This window comes from Lissotriton vulgaris, chromosome 3_1, assembly GCF_964263255.1.
Source record: "Lissotriton vulgaris chromosome 3_1, aLisVul1.2, whole genome shotgun sequence".
Lineage (NCBI taxonomy): Eukaryota > Metazoa > Chordata > Amphibia > Caudata > Salamandridae > Lissotriton > Lissotriton vulgaris.
In genome coordinates, this window is record NC_141689.1 from 1,373,694,300 (window position 1) to 1,373,712,168 (window position 17,869).

At 46.3% G+C, this 17,869-nt stretch overlaps 1 protein-coding gene across 1 annotated transcript in view; it reads right to left on the reverse strand.

Moving 5' to 3' along the window:
* ANP32B (acidic nuclear phosphoprotein 32 family member B) overlaps window positions 1-17,869 on the reverse strand; it is a 191,932-nt gene that overhangs the window by 110,984 nt on the left and 63,079 nt on the right. The window contains exon 3 of the mRNA XM_086961843.1: window positions 3,065-3,187. Within this exon, the coding sequence (XP_086817969.1) occupies window positions 3,065-3,187 (123 nt within the window). The remainder of the gene's footprint in view (window positions 1-3,064; window positions 3,188-17,869) is intronic.

The following is a 17,869-nucleotide window of genomic DNA, read 5'->3' on the forward strand; positions in this document are numbered from 1 at the left end:
CACCTTCTTCCCGAACTGCTCATACCTCTTGGATTCCCGATCGGGCGGAGCAGTCGGGAATGCGGTCTGGGAAGTGGAAGCCTGGATGACCAGGCTCTCGGGGGTGGGGTGGGTGGAAAAAAAGCAAGGGTCGCCCGGGGCCGGGTGGTAGCGTCTATCCACAGGCGGACCTGTAGCGGGCTTGGACCAAGTGCCAACAAGAACGTCACACAAGGCCTCATTAAACGGCAGCAGAGGCTCACTGGAGCTTGCCTGCGGTTTAAGGACCTCAGTGAGGAGGTTAGTCCTCAGGGCCGCGACAGGGAGCTCAAGGTTTAAGGCCTTAAATTTTCAACACTACACTATAAGCAGCCCCCTCCTCCGTAGCCACGGTGGGAGGGGAGACAAATCCAGTGTATGGCGAAGTGTCAATGCCACTGGCCTCCCCAAGCTCATATGTCCAGTCCTGTGGTGACTGGCACTACCGTGCCAGAGGGTCCTCAGACCCCTCCCAATCACCCCAGTCACCCATCTCCTGTAGTACAGGTTCAACAGATGGGTCCTGTTCATGGAAATAGAAATCTCCAAATACCATCGGCAGCGGCGCCCACCGGCACCAGAACCGGACCGGGGCTAGGATCAGGGACGGCGCCCATAGCAGGCGCCGGGGGCGACACCCGTAGGGCCGGCGTTGGCGAGGTTGTGAGGTCGACCGGCGACGACCCGGATCCGGAAGCGAAACCAGAGAGATGCCTGCGGCGCCGGGACCGAAGTCGCCGGCGGCGCCGTGGCCGAAGCACCCGACGGCGTCGGACCCGAAGCACCCGACCCGCTAGGCCCTCCAGCCGGGGCCGTTGGACCCGGAGGCGTCACGGAATCCGGCTGAGGAGGGAGGGACCTCAAGGCCATGAGGTAAAGCTCGATCTCCTCAGGCGTCACGTCTTGCCCAGGGACCCGAAGGTGTGGGGCAGGCGGCGACAACTGCGACTCCGTCGGAGCCCGTTGGAGTCGAAGACTCGAGTAGAAATGATTAAAAAGTTTTAGTCAAAAAAGACTAAGGGGTAGAGTTTCTCCGGATCTGCGCTAGCTGGCGCGGAAAAAAGAATAACGGACGTCAGCGCGCATGGGCGGCGTCTAAGTACTCCGACGATGTCATTCCGGCGCCAATGATGGACGCGGAGCCGCGGACGACGCCTGCCAGCGCGCATGGGTATTGCTACGCAAAATTTTCCGGATCCAGTCTGACGCCTGGGGATATTCTAAGGTAAGGAATCTATCACAAACGTGTCTCTTTCAGATATGTTGTGCACAAAATCCACCTGATCCACGATGGTCAACAGTAAGCGGCAACGCACCCGATTTCACCAAGGTATGCCACTCCGCTCGAAATTGCAACACACGCTAGCTGAGCACACACATTCGACTGCAACCCTAGGCTTGTGTGCCTCACCAGAGCAGTAGCATATATGTCACGAGAGCTGCAGCGCTCATCCCTCTACTCGCATCTCACTCCACGCAGAGTAACATGTCCACAAGCCTTACTGTCTGCGCAGATAGTCTCGAACATGCGTATATGATACACCTCGCCTGATCTCAGCTCGGTCACCACCAAGTCCTTCGTCAAGTGTACAGGGCAAGCACAGCTCCTTTTACTCTTCAATCCTGGGAAATTCTTGCAGCACAGCGGTGCCATTCTTTAACACTGAAGACTGCCTGTTTACCCCCACATTTTACATGAATAGGGTTGGTCTGGTAGGTGAAACATCCCCCCTTCGTCGCCGCTGAAAAGACACTCTTTACAGTTGTAAATTTTCCTTGATTTATCGATCAGTAGCTACTTAAGACCAAACTTGGCAAGCACAGCAAGCAACTGCCAACAAGGCTATTCTTAACTCCCTGAACTAGGTTCTACATTCTACGCTCTACATTCAATGCATCTAATACTGGTCTCATGACCACAAAATGCAACACAAACCTCACAGGGGTTAAAGAAAGCCACTTTGCATGAGGGTTTGTACACATATACAGACTTTGGCCTTATTCTGTAACTACATTTTCAAGCCTGAAAACATACTCCGGGAAACCTATTTTAATAGACGGAATTACATTAGTGTGTGGCACCTTCTGTTATAGCCCTGATCAATTATATGCTCAGAGCCTAGGTGTTCCTAAAAACGGTACCCCTCTCTAAGATTGTCCTGATAGGGCAGAATTTTAGTTGTTTCGGTTAGCTGAAGCTATCTTTGGGTTTTGTTAGTCTAAAACCATGCCCTTCCAGTTGCTCCCCTTTATGGGCTCATTTCACATGACTCCCCTCTGTCACCCACTGAGATCAGCCCCTTTGGGCTCCTGCTCATTTAGCCGAAACACGGGAGTGACTACTTTATGTACTGCTGAAGCACACGTGAAAGGGAATGAGGTACATGAAAATGGGAATGGTCGAAAGGTCAAGATCAAACAATTGAGAAGAAATGTACAGGGGAAAATATATCCCTCATGGTAGTGCGATTAACGCATAGCTGTCCACAATTTTTTAGGCTAACCTCGGAGTTCCATTAACTGGTGCTGCCTGGCTAACTGGATGTGGTGCAACTGGCGTGATTAAAGTTGGCGTGACTGCTTTTTACAAGTACAAGACCCCCCTGTTAAAGTGTTGAATAAAAAAAAAAAATAGTACTAGGATATTTGCAAACAGTGCTTGCGAAACGACCTGGTAAAGACCTATCAAGCTCTTAGGCATTCAAGTATGGCTTAGACACAGGTAGGGGGCATGGCACATTTAGAGGAAGATAGCTCTCACGTGTAAACAATTGCAAAGCAATCACAGTATGTGAAAGCCTGCACAAGCTACTGTAAAGAATTAATGTTTGGTTAAAGACTAATTAGAAAGTGCATATGCACACAGGTGATGCAGATGAAATAAGTCAGTCACTGGTTATTTATATTCAACTAAAACACACCAAAATGATCAGAAACGTTTTTTTCTTGAAAAGTAAAGTGTGGTTGGAGAAGAAAGCAGAATGGACAATTCTACACACATGTATTTAGTGCGATTGCAATCTCATTTGTAGACTGCTGTACATACCAAAGGTTCCAATGTACTGATATCCTTTAACTTGTTTCCACTAAGGTTCAGATGTGTGAGGTTTGGAAGTTTTTCCGCTAGGGCATCAAGGCCTCCAGAAATTCTGTTGTCGCTAAGCTCAAGCTGATGTAATAGAAAACGAGATGGTAAGACAAAAACGATAGTAGAAACACATTAGTTATGGAAAAATATCACTGCTGAAATCACTAAATAACAGATCACACGATAAACTATTCACTGCTGATTCTCTCCGCTTCTTCAACAACAGAAGTCGGGAGCGTTATTTTCATGGAAAGTTAACAGCATACCAGCATTTCAAAGCGCCATAAAGTGATAGAATATTCAAGTGACCATATTCATAAATGAATCACGAATCAGCCACAATCAGGACTAATGCATTAAGAAAATTACATTTTACTTCAGTGAGCACTTCTTGTCAGTCCCCCCCCGAAGCACAATTTTACAATCTTACAATTCTATAACTAAATCAAAGGCATAAATAAGGAAAAAAACACACCTTTAAGAAATATGTGCCTTTAAGATTTTTAAAGGAACACAGAGATATAGATCATTGGCAGTACCATCATCTAATATGCTCAGAAAATGGAGGTGTAGCCTAACAGGTTAAATGCGCCTCCTACCCACCAAACCCGCTCAATAATATGTTCAGTTCTGGAGAGAAAACATAACGATTTTAACAACACTTTTCAAGCTGGATGTAGATACGACATGCCCTTTATTACTTAGTGTTCATCCCATGTGGCAGATGGCCTTCTGAAAGAAGGGAATCATTTCCTAAAACCCTCCAAGAAATACTGAATCATTGGAATGTTTAAAAATTAAACCTGCGAAGGATTCAACCTTTGTGCTGTAAAAGTAGCAAGATGTACCTAAAAAGAGGTGAACAGTTAACCCCAGATTTGCAACATGAAGCAGAAAAGGAAGCATTGCTACTTCTTGGTGGGTGGTTGAGTTGATATTTTTTTTCTTTTTAAAATCAAATGCAGCCCCTCTTCAATTTACATTCATCGGATGTTCTAGCAGAATGATGCCTCGCCCCTTTAAGAACGCTCATGCACTCCTGCAGGAGGTTCACTTGTCCATACTAGGACACCAAGCTCAAGGATGATGGCCTTTGATGAACATTTTCACTGTTACCCAGAGAGACGATCTGGTCTGCATGGCAGTCTCTAGCATTGCCTCACAGATGGTGAAGGAGATTGTGAACCTACTTATGTCGAACCATTATGGTCTGATTGATAATTAGTGCTGGATCAGCGATATTAATGTAAATCATACAGAAATCTTTAACCAGCACTGAATCCTTCCCTGGCCTTCAAAATCTGGAGGTGAAGGGTGAGCATTTCTTGTTTGCGGAGGCAAAGAGATTTATTGGGGTCCCCATTTGCAAAAGACATTGAATAGCACCTTTTTATGACTCATTTGTGGTTCACATTACACTCTGCCAAGAGCTTCTGACTGGAGCTGGTAAATGTCAGGACAATGAACTGCAATAATCATGAGGTATTTGGCTCTGGGACATATTCATATATTTGACCCTCAACGGAAATGGCATCAAACATCTCCTACCTTGCTTGTCTGTGTAATACAATGCGCTGGTACTGTCTGTTACACAAGGAGGAATTTATTCGGATTTAAACAGGCATAAATGCATAAATTTGCTGGCCAAAGTTGCAAAAGAAGGCATGATACAAATGCTACTTCTGAAACCAAGTACAGGACAGTAAAAGGAAAGTTTCACAATGTTGATGGCCGTATTGAATTCAACTTTTTGACACTGAAGGTGGTCTCCATATCAATAGGAAATCGTTTTCAACACTTTGAAAGGCTAGTCTCCCAATAGTGAATTTACTTATTTCTGGAAAATGTGGAAACTCTCCAGACATCCACTTGAGGTTTTCCAGAGAGCAATGAGCCTATATGCCGCAGGGAAGGCTTTGAATTGATACTCCGACACAGCACTGATAGTGTGTCATCATACATAAAAAACCTTGCCCCAAAAGCATGGGGCAAGGACCTTGTTTAGAGATTGTAAATGAATGTTAAAAGAGTATTTAAACAGGGGATCTCTGGAGTACACCCCATTTTACAGATCGTTGTTTTGAAATCTATTTTTGAGATGGTCAAACAGCTAAACACAAACATGATAAGCATAAAGGAAAAGACAAAGCCACAAAGCCCCATTTTACAGGTCAAAGTGACTCAAATAGCATAAGAAGGCAATGGAGTCCTGCTGGTCCAAAAGATGTCAATCAAATTTAGGGCAGCACAACCAGTTCCATTAATACCTACAACTATGTGTGTGAAATGGGAGAAACAGATTAAAAGAGACATGGCTCAGACAGATAGAAATAGAGAGGCAAAAACAATTATTGCTCTTTCTAGGATGAAAATTAGGATGAAAATAATTCAAGGAGCTCTCACTATATGACTGAGACATTACTACGTGTCCCAACAGCCGCTCATGGAAGGCAAGTTAAATCAAACAGATTTTGGACAGCTGCATTTGTGTTCTCTTTTCCTTTAGAATCTAAAGGAAATCAGATAGCATCATGTGTGTACTGAAGAGCCTGTGATAGTTGTATCAAGGTCAGAAACTGGTGTGCAGGAGGTGGAATGCTAAGTAATTAGATGCAGGGCAAGGAAACCTCTACTTTACCAACCTGATAAGGCTCACAGAATATTAATGTCTAGCACAAGGTGCATGTCTGCTTTCAATATAAATTTGTAGAACGCTCCAATCACCAGGGAGTAAATTACTAGCATCTAAATGCTCATTTGGCACCAACAAAAGAAACCTCTACCTCAAAGCCATGGCTATACACTCCAATATTATGCCAAGGGCTACTCTCATCAGTTTAAGGTTACAGCACCCTCGAAATACAGACTCATTATGTCAGACAGGAAAGAGTCTATCAGGAGAGCTATCATAGGACACAAAGGTCTATGTACTGTCAGAAAAGTTCTCTGTGCTGTTCAAGGTCAACCCAGAGGGTGCAGGTGCTGAGAGATGAAAGGCAGGCCGTGTTGGGGGAACCCATTAGCCGTAAAATAGATCCTGGCAGTGATTAACAAAAAGCTCCAGCATCAACGTTTTTTGATACCGTTTTAAAGATTTTCTTCATCAGCCTTCTTTCTCTGCTATCTTCTCATGAAAAGTATTCTGCTAAATATCAAGAAGCAGGTATTTTAGAGAAAAGTCCACACCATGGCTAAGAAACTTGGTTACTTACCTGTTACTGTAGTTCTCAAGTATTGGTATCTTTTATAGATTCACACGCTAGAATCATTCTCTGAAGTAGGAGTCCCACTGTACTATAATAAAGCAATGTGTGTTACTAGAATAGGTACTCATGGCACTGAACAATTGCTTCTACACCCTATCTATGTCTGTATTAAAAAGGGACCTAACTATAAACTTTAGTCGATCTGGTGACAGCACCCTCAAACTCTCCCAAGAGAGGCCGAGTTGCTCAGATTTTCAAGCACAAGTGTGCTACTTTAGTCTTACAGAAAAAGTAGAAGCCTCTCCAGAGCGGAGGATGGGTCGCATGTGAATCTATAAAATATACCAATACTGGAGAACTACAGTTACAGGTGAGTAAGCAATTTTCTTCTCCAGCAATGGATCTTTTCTAGATTCACATGATTGAATCAGACTAGTCAGCAGTAAATCACAGTTAATGACCATAAATCCCACCGATATATATTTTTGAGTCATTAAATACGAACTCCTGAGAAAATGAAAACCTGTGTGCGACTTTTTTTACGTCCTGATTGGACCAGGTGTTGTAATACTGACTGTCCCACAGCCGCACCAGCCTCATCAAGGCAATAATGCTTGGGGAAGGTGTGCCTGCTGGGCCATGTTGCTGTAATGCAGATGTGTTGGATGGGCACACAAGCAAACAGAGCTGTTGAGGCGGAGACGGGTCAAGTGGAATGGGCTTTAACCTTGCCATGCATCGGATTTCCTGCTGGTCTATGACAAAACTGAATGGTGGATGCAATCCATCTGGCAATGGTCTGTTTAGAAACTGGACAACCTGGTCTGTGGTTTCCCCATGCTATGAATAATTGATCCCCATTGCGGATATGATGGGTTCTGCGAAAGCAGAACTTGAGACATCTTAAGAATGCAATGACTCTCTGCAATAGTTTGTGGATTTGGGAAGAATGTGTGTAGTACAACTGGTTCATTCAAGTGAAAGTCCAAAGGGACTTTAGGATAAATCTGGGATTGGTCCTTAGAATTACCTTGTATGATTTGAATTGAAGGAAAGGCTCTTTCACAATTAATGCCATAATGTCACTAACTCTCTCGGCACATATGAGAGCTTGGAGATGGGCTGTTTTCCAAGTGCAGTACTGCAATTCTGCTTTGTGAATTAGCTCGAATGGAGCTTTCATGAGATGGCCTAAAACCACATTCAGGAGCCATGATGGCAGGGTTTCTTCACTGGAGTAAAAATTCTGAATAGACCTTTTAGGAATTGATTTAGGACTCTGCTAGACCACAAAGATGGTGTGTCACTAGAACGTCTAAATTAAAACATTTCTGCCAGATGCACTTTGATTAAAGAGTGGGTTAATCCGGATTTCACTAAATGGAGTAAATATGGGAGAATTTGCTTGGGTGAAGATGAGAAAGGATGATTTTTTTGTTCTGCACAACAGATGCAAAAGTGCTTCCATTTACAAGTTTTGTTAGTGGTCTCTGCCCTTGCTTTCACAAGTATGTCCATGTAGTCTGAAGTAATATCTACAATTGGCAAACTCATTGAACTCAGGAGCCAAGCCGATAAGTGTAGCGGTGTTGTGTTGGGATGTCGGACCTGCCCCTGGCTCATCGTCAGCAGCATTGGTAGTAGTTTGAGCTGAGCAAGAGGTTATTCGGACAGGAGCAGGAGCTCTGTGAATCAAAACTGTCTGGGCCACCTTGAAGCAATGAGGAGGACTCTGCATGGCTCTCTTCATTTTCATGTGAAACGCATTTCCCCACAATCGCTTCTGGTGATGCGAACTTGCGAAGAATTGCCATTTTTCGTTGTCCTTTGCAGCAAACAGGTATACGTTTGGTTTTCCCTGATGATGGAATAGGTGGTCCACAGAGTGTTGGTTGAGCTACCACTTGTAGCAGGTCCTGCTGGTCCTGTTTAATGAGTCTAGGAGAATGTTGAATACTCCCGGGAGAAAATTTTCTGCTCCGAGCGGTATGTGAATTTGCAGCACCCAGTTCCTGATCTCCTTTGCTTGAAACTATAGTGCTAGTGAGCGTGTGTCAAAGTCTCACCTATGTTTCCGCAGGAACGTTTTGAACATGAAGAGGGATCCACTACTTCCCCAAATCACCTATCGCACCCACCATGGTCAAAGTGACAATGGCAACCTGGGGAAGAAGGGAAACAAAACAAGGAGAGATAAGGGTCTCACGTCGAAACCCAGGCTGCAACAGGACCAGGCAAGGACAAGGCACAACAAACTGTAGTCAAGAGAGAAGAACTGAAAACTGATAAGTATGTAATAGGGTAAATCTATCTCTAATTCTCTCGAATGGGATATTCCATACCTTAAGATTTCCCTTCTATTAAATTCAAATAGCTAGGATTGTCTGGCATGTGTTTGATTCTAAAAAAAAAAAAGAAAGGGAACTACTAGTTAGAGGGAAAATGCAATAAAAGGGAATAAATGAAATAACAAGGCTCTAGACTAGAACCTACCTCGGTTACAAATATGCCTACCTCGGTGCTTAATATGCTTCACAAAATAAGTTAGTCTTAATATTCAAATGCTATGTCTAATGTCCTTTTTTCTTCTTTGTACAGGTTAGTGAACTCCAGAGAGAGGAAACGGATGCCCACAGCATCAGGACACCGGATCAGATAAGTATATGCATGGGCAAGGTTAATTTTAATAAATGGCAGCGCAAAGCGCCGTTATCGTCATGACAGTAATACAGCTTTCTGTTTTGTACTTGTCTTTCAGGGCAACATGAACCGGAACACCGAGAGAGGAGAAGATCAACCCTCATCAAAGCAGGATTCGTTGGAGCCTTGTGAGGACGGATATCAGCAGGCGGAGGTGGAGCGCTAAGAGAATAGCTTCAAGGAGAAGAGCAACCCCCAACGAAGCAGAACGCGGTGGACTCTCCCGAGGACCCAGAAGTGCCTTGGAGACCCAGAAGGTAAGTCCTCAACTCCAAGAACCGGAACGCGAAGCGTTGCCGCTCGGGCGTGGCTGTGCTATGAACTCTCTGGCCTGTCATTGCGCATGCGTGCCCCTGAGCGACGGCCATTTTAGTCATTTTATTATGTCTCCAGAGCGGCAACCATGAAAGTTCCTCTCTGCCAGTGTATGTAAAACATGCTTGTGGTATTGTCTGTACAAACGACTACAGATTACCGTGCTGTCTTGGGGAGGAAAGATCACAATTATGTGGAGCTTTGCTTCCTTGGAATCCCATTTTCTGCTTATCGTGTGGTCCTGCAGATGATTATCCCAGCCTTCCAGCGATGCATCTGTCGCTATGGCGTACTCGGGGATTTGGGCCAGAAATGAGACTTTTGGATAGATTTGATGTCTATGCCACCAAAGCATGGCTCGTGCCATCATTGAAGAGATGTGAACTATGTCCTTGAACGAGCCTTGGGCCTGCAGCCATTGCTTGTCCAATTCTTCTTGGAGGCGCCGCATCCGTAGACCGTTCGGAATGAGGGGAATACATGAGGAAAGCCTTCCGAGGAGCAATTTGTATAGCCAGAAAGAAACTCACTTTTTTGTGGCCAATCTTTTCGCTGGGAATCAAATTTTCATTTGTCTGTTGTTTGATGCAAAAGCTTTGTTCTGGACGGTGTCCAAGAATGCTCCTAAGGATATCAAAGTTGTTGCAGGATTCAAGTGAGATTTCTGGTGGTTGACTGTGAGACCTAGTCTGCGGAATAATGTGAGGCAGGCTGTTATAGCCTTTACAGTTTGTTGCTGTGTCTGTGCCTTTTATCAGCCAGTCGTCCAGGTATGGAAAAATCGGAAGTCCACCTATCTGAGATAGGCCGCCACTGGAGATAGGACTTTGGCGAAAATGCGCTGTGCTGGTTTTAGTCTGAACGGAAGGACTGTAAACTGGCTGTGGGTGCCAGATAACCTGAATCGCAGAAACCTGAAGGTCTAAGGCCATCATATGATCTCTTGGGTTGAGAAGGTGAAGAATATCTTGGAGAGTCACCATTCGGTAGGATTGATTCTTCAGGAATGTGTTTAACTTGCAGAGATCAAGAATAGGGGGCCAATCTCCTGACTTCTAGTGAATGAGAAAGAAACACAAGTAAAACCCATGCTCCTCTGTGGTTTGGGACTACTTCTAGTGCTCCTTTTCTCAGTATGATGGACACCTGCATGAATAGTTGCTTCAGGTGTGGAGGGGGTGTTCCCTTTGGTGGGGTATTTGGCAGTTTTGATAAAATCCAAAGTATGACCCAGGCGATCAGGAACACTGGTGAAAATGAAGCAAAATCTGACCCACCAGTGGAGTTGGCAAGTTGTATAGGACTAGCCTGCATTATAAAAGGGTCACTGTTTTCTTTTCAAATCTCTGCCTCTGGTTGCTTGTTGGGATGCTGCTTTTGGTGGTTGTCTCTTTGTTGAGGATCTTGTTGACTGCCTTGAATCTGGCCAGACTGATATTGGTTTCTGTGGGGTTAATAACCACTTTTATAAGAATACGTTCCCCTGCCCCCACCTCCTCAAAAGAGCTGCTTCTGAAACTGAAGAGGTTCCAGAGCCTTGGCAGTGTTTGTATCGGCCTTGATGGATTGGAGCACCTCATTCACATGCTTACCAAATGATGATTCACTGTCTAAAGGTAATTTAGTATTTTACTTTGGACCTTCGGGGGGGAAAGATGTGGCTTTTAGACTTCCTTGTCTGTGAAGGATACTGCACCAGCAAGCTGTCTGAATTCTGTGGCTGAGGCATCAATAGTGCAATCTATGATCTCAGCTGATGTTCTTTCTCCTTCTCAAAGGTTCTTACCGGCTTCTATTTTGGCATCTTCAGGAAGAGGTCCATGTATGTATTTATTTATTTATTTTTAAAGTTTTATATAGCGCGAACAAGATCTTTGCAGATATCAGAGCGCTTTACAGAAAACAGTAGGTAGGATAAACAAACTGTTGAAAACAGTATAAAATTCGGAAGTGAGTGAGTTGCAAAATAGGGTAGCAATCGCACAAGAGTATGCACACTAATAACAATCAAGAAACAATAATATAGAAGCCGTCCAGTGTCGACTCGAATAAGATTATGGCACCCCAGAGGGTGAGTAACCACACTGTTGAAAACAGAATAGTAGGCAGTAGTGAGTGGATTGCAAGTTAGTAAAGCACTCAAGTCATAGTGTACAGCCCTAATAAACAATCTGGAAACCAATAATATAGCATCCGTGCAATGATTTTGATCCAGTAGCAGTCATAAAAGAGTCTAACATAGATAAGCATTCAGGTAGCCGCTAATATAGGAGCCATGTACTGTCATTGTTCCAGTAGCAATAGGGTTCAGGTGAACTTAGCCATAAGGATGGCTTTTACCTCTTTCTTGAAGAGTACAGAGGAGGGGATAAGCCTAGTTTCTGGCGGGAGTGCATTCCAGATCCTAGGTGCCATTCCAGAGAAGGAGCGTTTGTATGTTTTTTCCTTCCGGAATCTACGAGGTTTCAGGAGGAGATTCTTTGTGCTTCTGTTGGATCTTGAGCCTCCTGATATAGTCAGCCTGTGAGTGAGGTAGTTGGGTGACTTGTGGTGTACGGCCGAGTGTGTCATACAGGCAATTTTCAGCTGAACTCTGGCTTCAAAAGGCAACCAGTTCAGGGCTTTTAAGTCAGGGGATATATGCGAGTGTTTTCTTGAACCAGTGATGAGTCTCGCGGCCGCGTTCAAGGAGGCTCGTAGGGGCGCCGTTGTTGTTAGGGGGAGCCCGCTGAGAGCCACAATTCCGTAGTCTATGCGAGGAATTACTAGGGCTTGTACAACAGTTCGGAAGTCCTTGGGTGGTAGGAAGGGTTTGAGTTTTCTCAGCGTGTTGATTTGGAAGTTGGCTCCTTTAGTTGCTTTGCTAATATGCTGCTGCATGTCAAGATTGGAGTCAAGTGTGATGCCAAGGGATTTTGCAGAGTCCACGATGGTGGGCTGGACATTTAGTCCGGTTAGATGATTGAGCCAGGTTTGGGTGATGGCCTTTTTCGCAGGAGGTGAGATCAGAAGGAACTCAGTTTTCAGAGCATTTAGTTTAAGGTGATTGTCTGCCAGCCATGCTTGGGTGTTTCTTAGTGTGGCATTCAAAAGTTTGATGTCTTCAGGGGATTGAAGCTTGAGGTAGAGCTGAGTGTCGTCGGCGTACATATGGAAGTGTACATTTGATGCTTGAAGCAAGGTGGTGAGTGGTTCCATGACGAGGTTGAACAATGTGGGGGATAGGGAGGAGCCTTGCGGGACGCCTAGTGTTACGGGCACAGGCGAGGACAATGCGTTGTTGATCTTGAACTTCTGAGACCGGTTGTGCAGAAAGGAAGTGAACCATTTGAGAACAGTCCCGGATATGCCCATTCTGGTATTTAACAGCTCCAGTAGATTCTCATGTTTGACCGTATCAAATGCTGAGGAGAGGTCAAGAAGGATGAGGAGGCAGGACTCATTGTGATCAAGGATTTGGAGGGCGTCATAGCCGTTTCCGTGCTATGTTTTGCTCTGAATCCTGATTGGTGAGGGTTGAGGAGGTCAAACTGCTCAATGTGTTTTGTCAGTTGGAGTTGTACGCATTTTTCTAGCAATTTGGTCAGAGTGGGAATATTGGTGATAGGTCGGTAATTGTTTAGGTCGGCCGGGTCAGCTGTGGGTTTCTGGAGTATAGGCGTGACTTGCCCTATCTTGAGGGAGTCTGGGATGAGTCCTTGTTGCAAGGAACAGTTGATGATTTTAGTCCAGAGTGGGAGGAGCAGGGGGGTGAGGGCTTTAACAGCGTTGGCAGGTAGGGGGTCTGTGAGGTGATTGGCGGGTTTCAAGGTGCAGAGAAGCTTGTGAATTGATTCTTCAGTATAGGTGTCGAAGGACGTCCATGAAGCGTTGTTTTTAGGTTGAGTGTTAGTTATGCATATGGAGCTGGAATATCGACTTACATCCTTGAGGAGATCACTTCTTATATTGTCGGTCTTTTGCTTGAAGAAAGCAGAAAAGTCTTCGCAACTTGGAATATCCTTTGTTGAACTGTTAGGTTGTAGAGGTTGAGTCTTGGTTTGGGTTTTGACTAACTCGAACAGTTTTCTTGGTCGGTTTTTTGCTTGATCCAGCTGTTGGCTAAAGAAGACTGATTTCGAGCGTTTGATTTTTCTGAAGTAAGCGTTTCTCTTACTCTTAAGCGCTCTAAGGTGCAGTGCTGAGGGGTCAGATCTCCACGTGCGCTCTGCCATGCGCATAGCACGTCTGCCTTCATTGAGTCTACCATCATACCATGGGTTCGAGTTCTTGGAGGCGACTCTTCATTTGCAGGGGTGCGGCTTCATTGATTATTGCAGACATAGTGTCTAGGTAGAGGTCGGTCAGTGAGTGCACATCAGAGACGCCCGTCGGGGGAAGAAGGAGACTGCCTGTGTGGGCAGGCAAGGAGTTTGGGTTAAGATTCTTCATGTCCCTCTTCCAGATCTTGGTTTTGGCAGGTTGAGCCGGGTTAAGTTTGACCTTTCTTCTGATGAAGAAGGTGATGATGTGGTGGTCTGACCAGTCACAGGGTTTGATTGCCTCCAGCTGGGTAGAGTCTTCTTTGGCGATGATAAGGTCAAGGATAGAGCCTTTTTCATGTGTTGGACGGTTGCAGATTTGGTTGAGGTCCAGCGCGTTGAGGAAAGTCTTAAGGCTATTCACCACAGCGTCTGTGTAGAAAGATCGGACTACATTTGGCAGTCGTAGCGGCCTAATATTACCATGGAGTTTGCCTGCCCTGTAGAGGCTGCCATAAAAGAGAATCTTTTCAGATGTTATCGAGCCTGCGACCATCCTTGTCAGGAGGTGCGGAGATTGGAGTGGACGTGTCATTGGAGAGGCATTGGGCCACCTGGCATACCACAAAGAGCAGTCTTGGTTGGGCAACTAAGCAAGTTGGGGAGTCTTCAGGAGCGTTGTATTTTTTCATGAAGCGTGGGAATGACTGCAGATACTGTAGCCGGAATTTTCATGATTTTAAGTACAGCTTGCCAAAAAAAAGTCAATGATAGGGATAGTCCGGGATAGGGGTGGGCTCCTTAACATCTTGTTTGGTGAGAATCGAAACGAATATGCTACTTACCAGTATGCATCTGTTCTTAGCATGTAGGGCTGCTGACATTCATATCTGTGAATAGATCGCCGCCTAGTGTTGGGTCCGGATGATTGCACAATGTTGTCCTGGAAGAGTCTTCGTAGTATCACGAGATAGGTGGCTCCTCCCCTGGACTACAGTGCGCATGGGCATCGACTCCATCCTCAGATTGTTTTTAGCCATTGTGGCCAAGATGGAGTGAAACTAAGTGAATGATGACCATGCTAGAAGTATGTGTGAATTCTGCAGCTGCTACGGGCGCCGGGGAAGAGGGCGGACGATATGAATGTCAGCAGCCCTACATGCCAAGAACAGATGCATACTGGTAAGTAGCATATTCGGTTCGAGGCATGTGGGCTGCTGAATTCATATCTGTGCATAGAATACATAGCAGTCCCTCCATTAACGGCGGCTGCCCGTGCCAGCTGCAGCAGTTTGGAAAAGTGTTTTGAGAACAGCCTGCCCTACAGCTGCCTGCTGTTTGGAGTGCACATCAACACAATAATGTTTTGTAAATGTGTGTGTGGTAGACCATGTGGCTGCTCTACATATGTCTTCCAGAGGAATGTTTCCAAGGAATGCCATAGAGGCCCCCAACTTTCTGGTGGAGTGGGCCCTTGGTGGAATGGTGAGAGTACGTTTGGCTTTCAGATAGCAGATCTGGATACATTTACCGATCCACCTAGCAATACCAGCCTTGGAAATAGGGTTACCTTTGTGGTGTGGTGCAAAGGCAACAAAGAGTTGCTTAGTCTTCCTAAAATCCTTGGTCCTATCGATGTAATACATCAGGGCCCTTTTGACGTCAAGGGTGTGGAGCATTCTCTCCGCCAATGACTCAGGATTTTGGAAGAAAACAGGCAATTCAATAGTCTGGTTGATATGGAATTGAGACACGACCTTAGGAAGGAATTTAGGGTTAGTGCGAAGCACCACCCTGTTAGAGTGAATTTGAATAAATGGCTCTTGGATAGTGAGGGCTTGCAGTTCATTACCTCGCCGTAGCGATGTAATCGCTATGAGGAAAGCCACTTTCCACGTCAAGAACTGAATCTCGCAGGAATGCAGTGGTTCAAAGGGAGGACCCATCAGCCGGGTGAGGACCACATTGAGGTTCCACTCCGGAGCTGGTGGAGTCCGCGGAGGAATGACTCGTTTGAGTCCTTCGAGAAAGGCCTTAATGGCAGGCACTCTGAAGAGTGAGAGGTGCTGCCTATTCTGGAGATAGGCGGCCATCGCAGATAGATGTATGCGAATGGAAGCATAGGCCAGATTACATTTGTACAGATGGAAAAGGTAACAGATGATATTCTGAATAGACGCATCGAGCGGGTTAATGTTGTGGTCCGCACAATAAATGAGAAACCGCTTCCATTTCGCCGCATAGCATGCTCTGGTGGTGGGCTTCCTTGCCTCCCGAATGATGTCCATACAGTCAGAAGGTAAGTGCAGGTAGCCAAACTCTAAGACTTCAGGAGCCAGATCGCCAGGTTGAGCTGTTGCGGATCTGGATGCTGAATGTCGCCATGGCTCTGCGTCAGAAGGCTGGGTGTGAAACGTAGCCTCTGATGCGGTACCACGGACAGTTCTAGAAACGTGGTGTACCATGGTTGGCGAGCCCACGTTGGAGCAACCAGAATGAGAGTCATCGAGTGCTGCCTGAGTTTGCGTGCCACCAGCGGTATCAGAGGTGCTGGGGGAAAAGCGTACGCAAATTAGCCTGACCAGTTAATCCATATCGCATTGCCCTGCGACTGTGGGTGTGGGAACCTGGCGGCGAAGCTTTGGCATTTTGCGTTCTCCCTTGTGGCGAACAGGTCTATCTCTGGATGACCCCACCTTTGGAAGTACGGTTGGAGTACTGATGGATGTATCTCCCACTCGTGCATTTGGTGGCTGTGCCTGCTGAGCAGGTCCGCCATCTGATTGTCTTTGCCCGGGAGGTGTTCTGCCATGAGGAAGATGTTCCTCTGAATGGCCCACTTCCACATGCTCTGAGCCAGATGAGACAGCTGCGGAGAGTGTGTTCCTCCCTGCTTTTGAATATAGTACATGGCTGTCATGTTGTCCGTCCGGATCAACACAACCTTGTTGCACAGATGTACTTTGAAGGCTTTGAGTGCCATGAAGATCGCCATCAGTTCGAGAACATTGATGTGCATCTTCCGTTGCTGTTGCGTCCATAGTCCCTGCACCGTGTAATGGAGTACATGAGCTCCCCATCCCTGGAGAGAGGCGTTCGTTGTCAGGATGATCTGTGGCATAGGCTCTTGGAACGGTCAACCCTTGCAAAGGTTTCGTGGATTCCACCAATGCAGAGAGTTGTATGCCCGACCGCTCACCAACACTAGGTCTTTCAACTGCCCGTGAGCCTGAGTCCACCGACGTGCTAAGCACTCCTGAAGCGGACGCATATGTAGCCTCGCGTGCGTGACTATGGAAATGCAGGAGGCCATCATGCCTATCAACTGCATGAACACTTTTGCTGGAAGCGAGTGTTGAGGTCTGAATTTTTGTATCAGCAATTGAATGCTGCTGACCCTCACATAATTCGGCTGTGCTGTGGCCGCCAGAGTGTTTATGGTCGCACCCAGATACTGCCGTACGTGGGCGGGCTGGAGGTGGGACTTTGGGTAATTCAGTGAGAATCCCAGATCGTGCAGGAGGTGAATGGTGTGGGACATGTGTGCGGCACACTGCTGGGCTGACTTTGCTTGGATGAGCCAGTCGTCCAGATAAGCGTAGACGTGGATTTTCCGTCACCTGAGATGCGCCGCCACTGTCGCCAGGCACTTTGTGAACACCCTGGGTGCCGTGGTGACACCGAAAGGCAAAACCTTGAACTGCTTGTGCTGGTTTTGTATGGTGAAACAGAGGTATTTCCTGTGTGAAGGGTGCAGTGGAATGTGAAAGTACGCATCCTTCAGGTCTAAAGTTGCGAGAAAATCCCCCTGCCTCAGCAACGGGAGCACTTGCTGCAGGGTCAGCATATGGAAGTGCTCCGACAGGATGTAGTAGTTGAGTGGCCTGAGGTCCAGTATGGGCCTGAGGGACCCGTCCTTCTTTGGTATTAAGAAGTACAGGGAGTATACCCCTGTGCCTCTTTCCTGCACTGGCACGAGCTCTATTGCTCCTTTTTGCAGCATGACGGTGACCTCCTGCTGCAATAAGTGCAAGTGCTCGTCCGACATAGGACGGTGTCTTGGGGGCATGTTGGGTGGAGTGGACGTTAACTCCAGACAATAACCGTATTGGATACGTTTTCTGACCCACCTGTCCGTGGTGATGGACTTCCAGACGGGCAGGAACTGCTGGAGTCTCCCCCCGACCGGTGTTGTATGGTCGGGGGGCAGTGACAAGGCATCACTGTTTGCTGGTGGCAGAGAATCTGGAGCTGTTGTTTCCACGTCCTCTGCCCTTGGCACTATTACCACGATATCCACC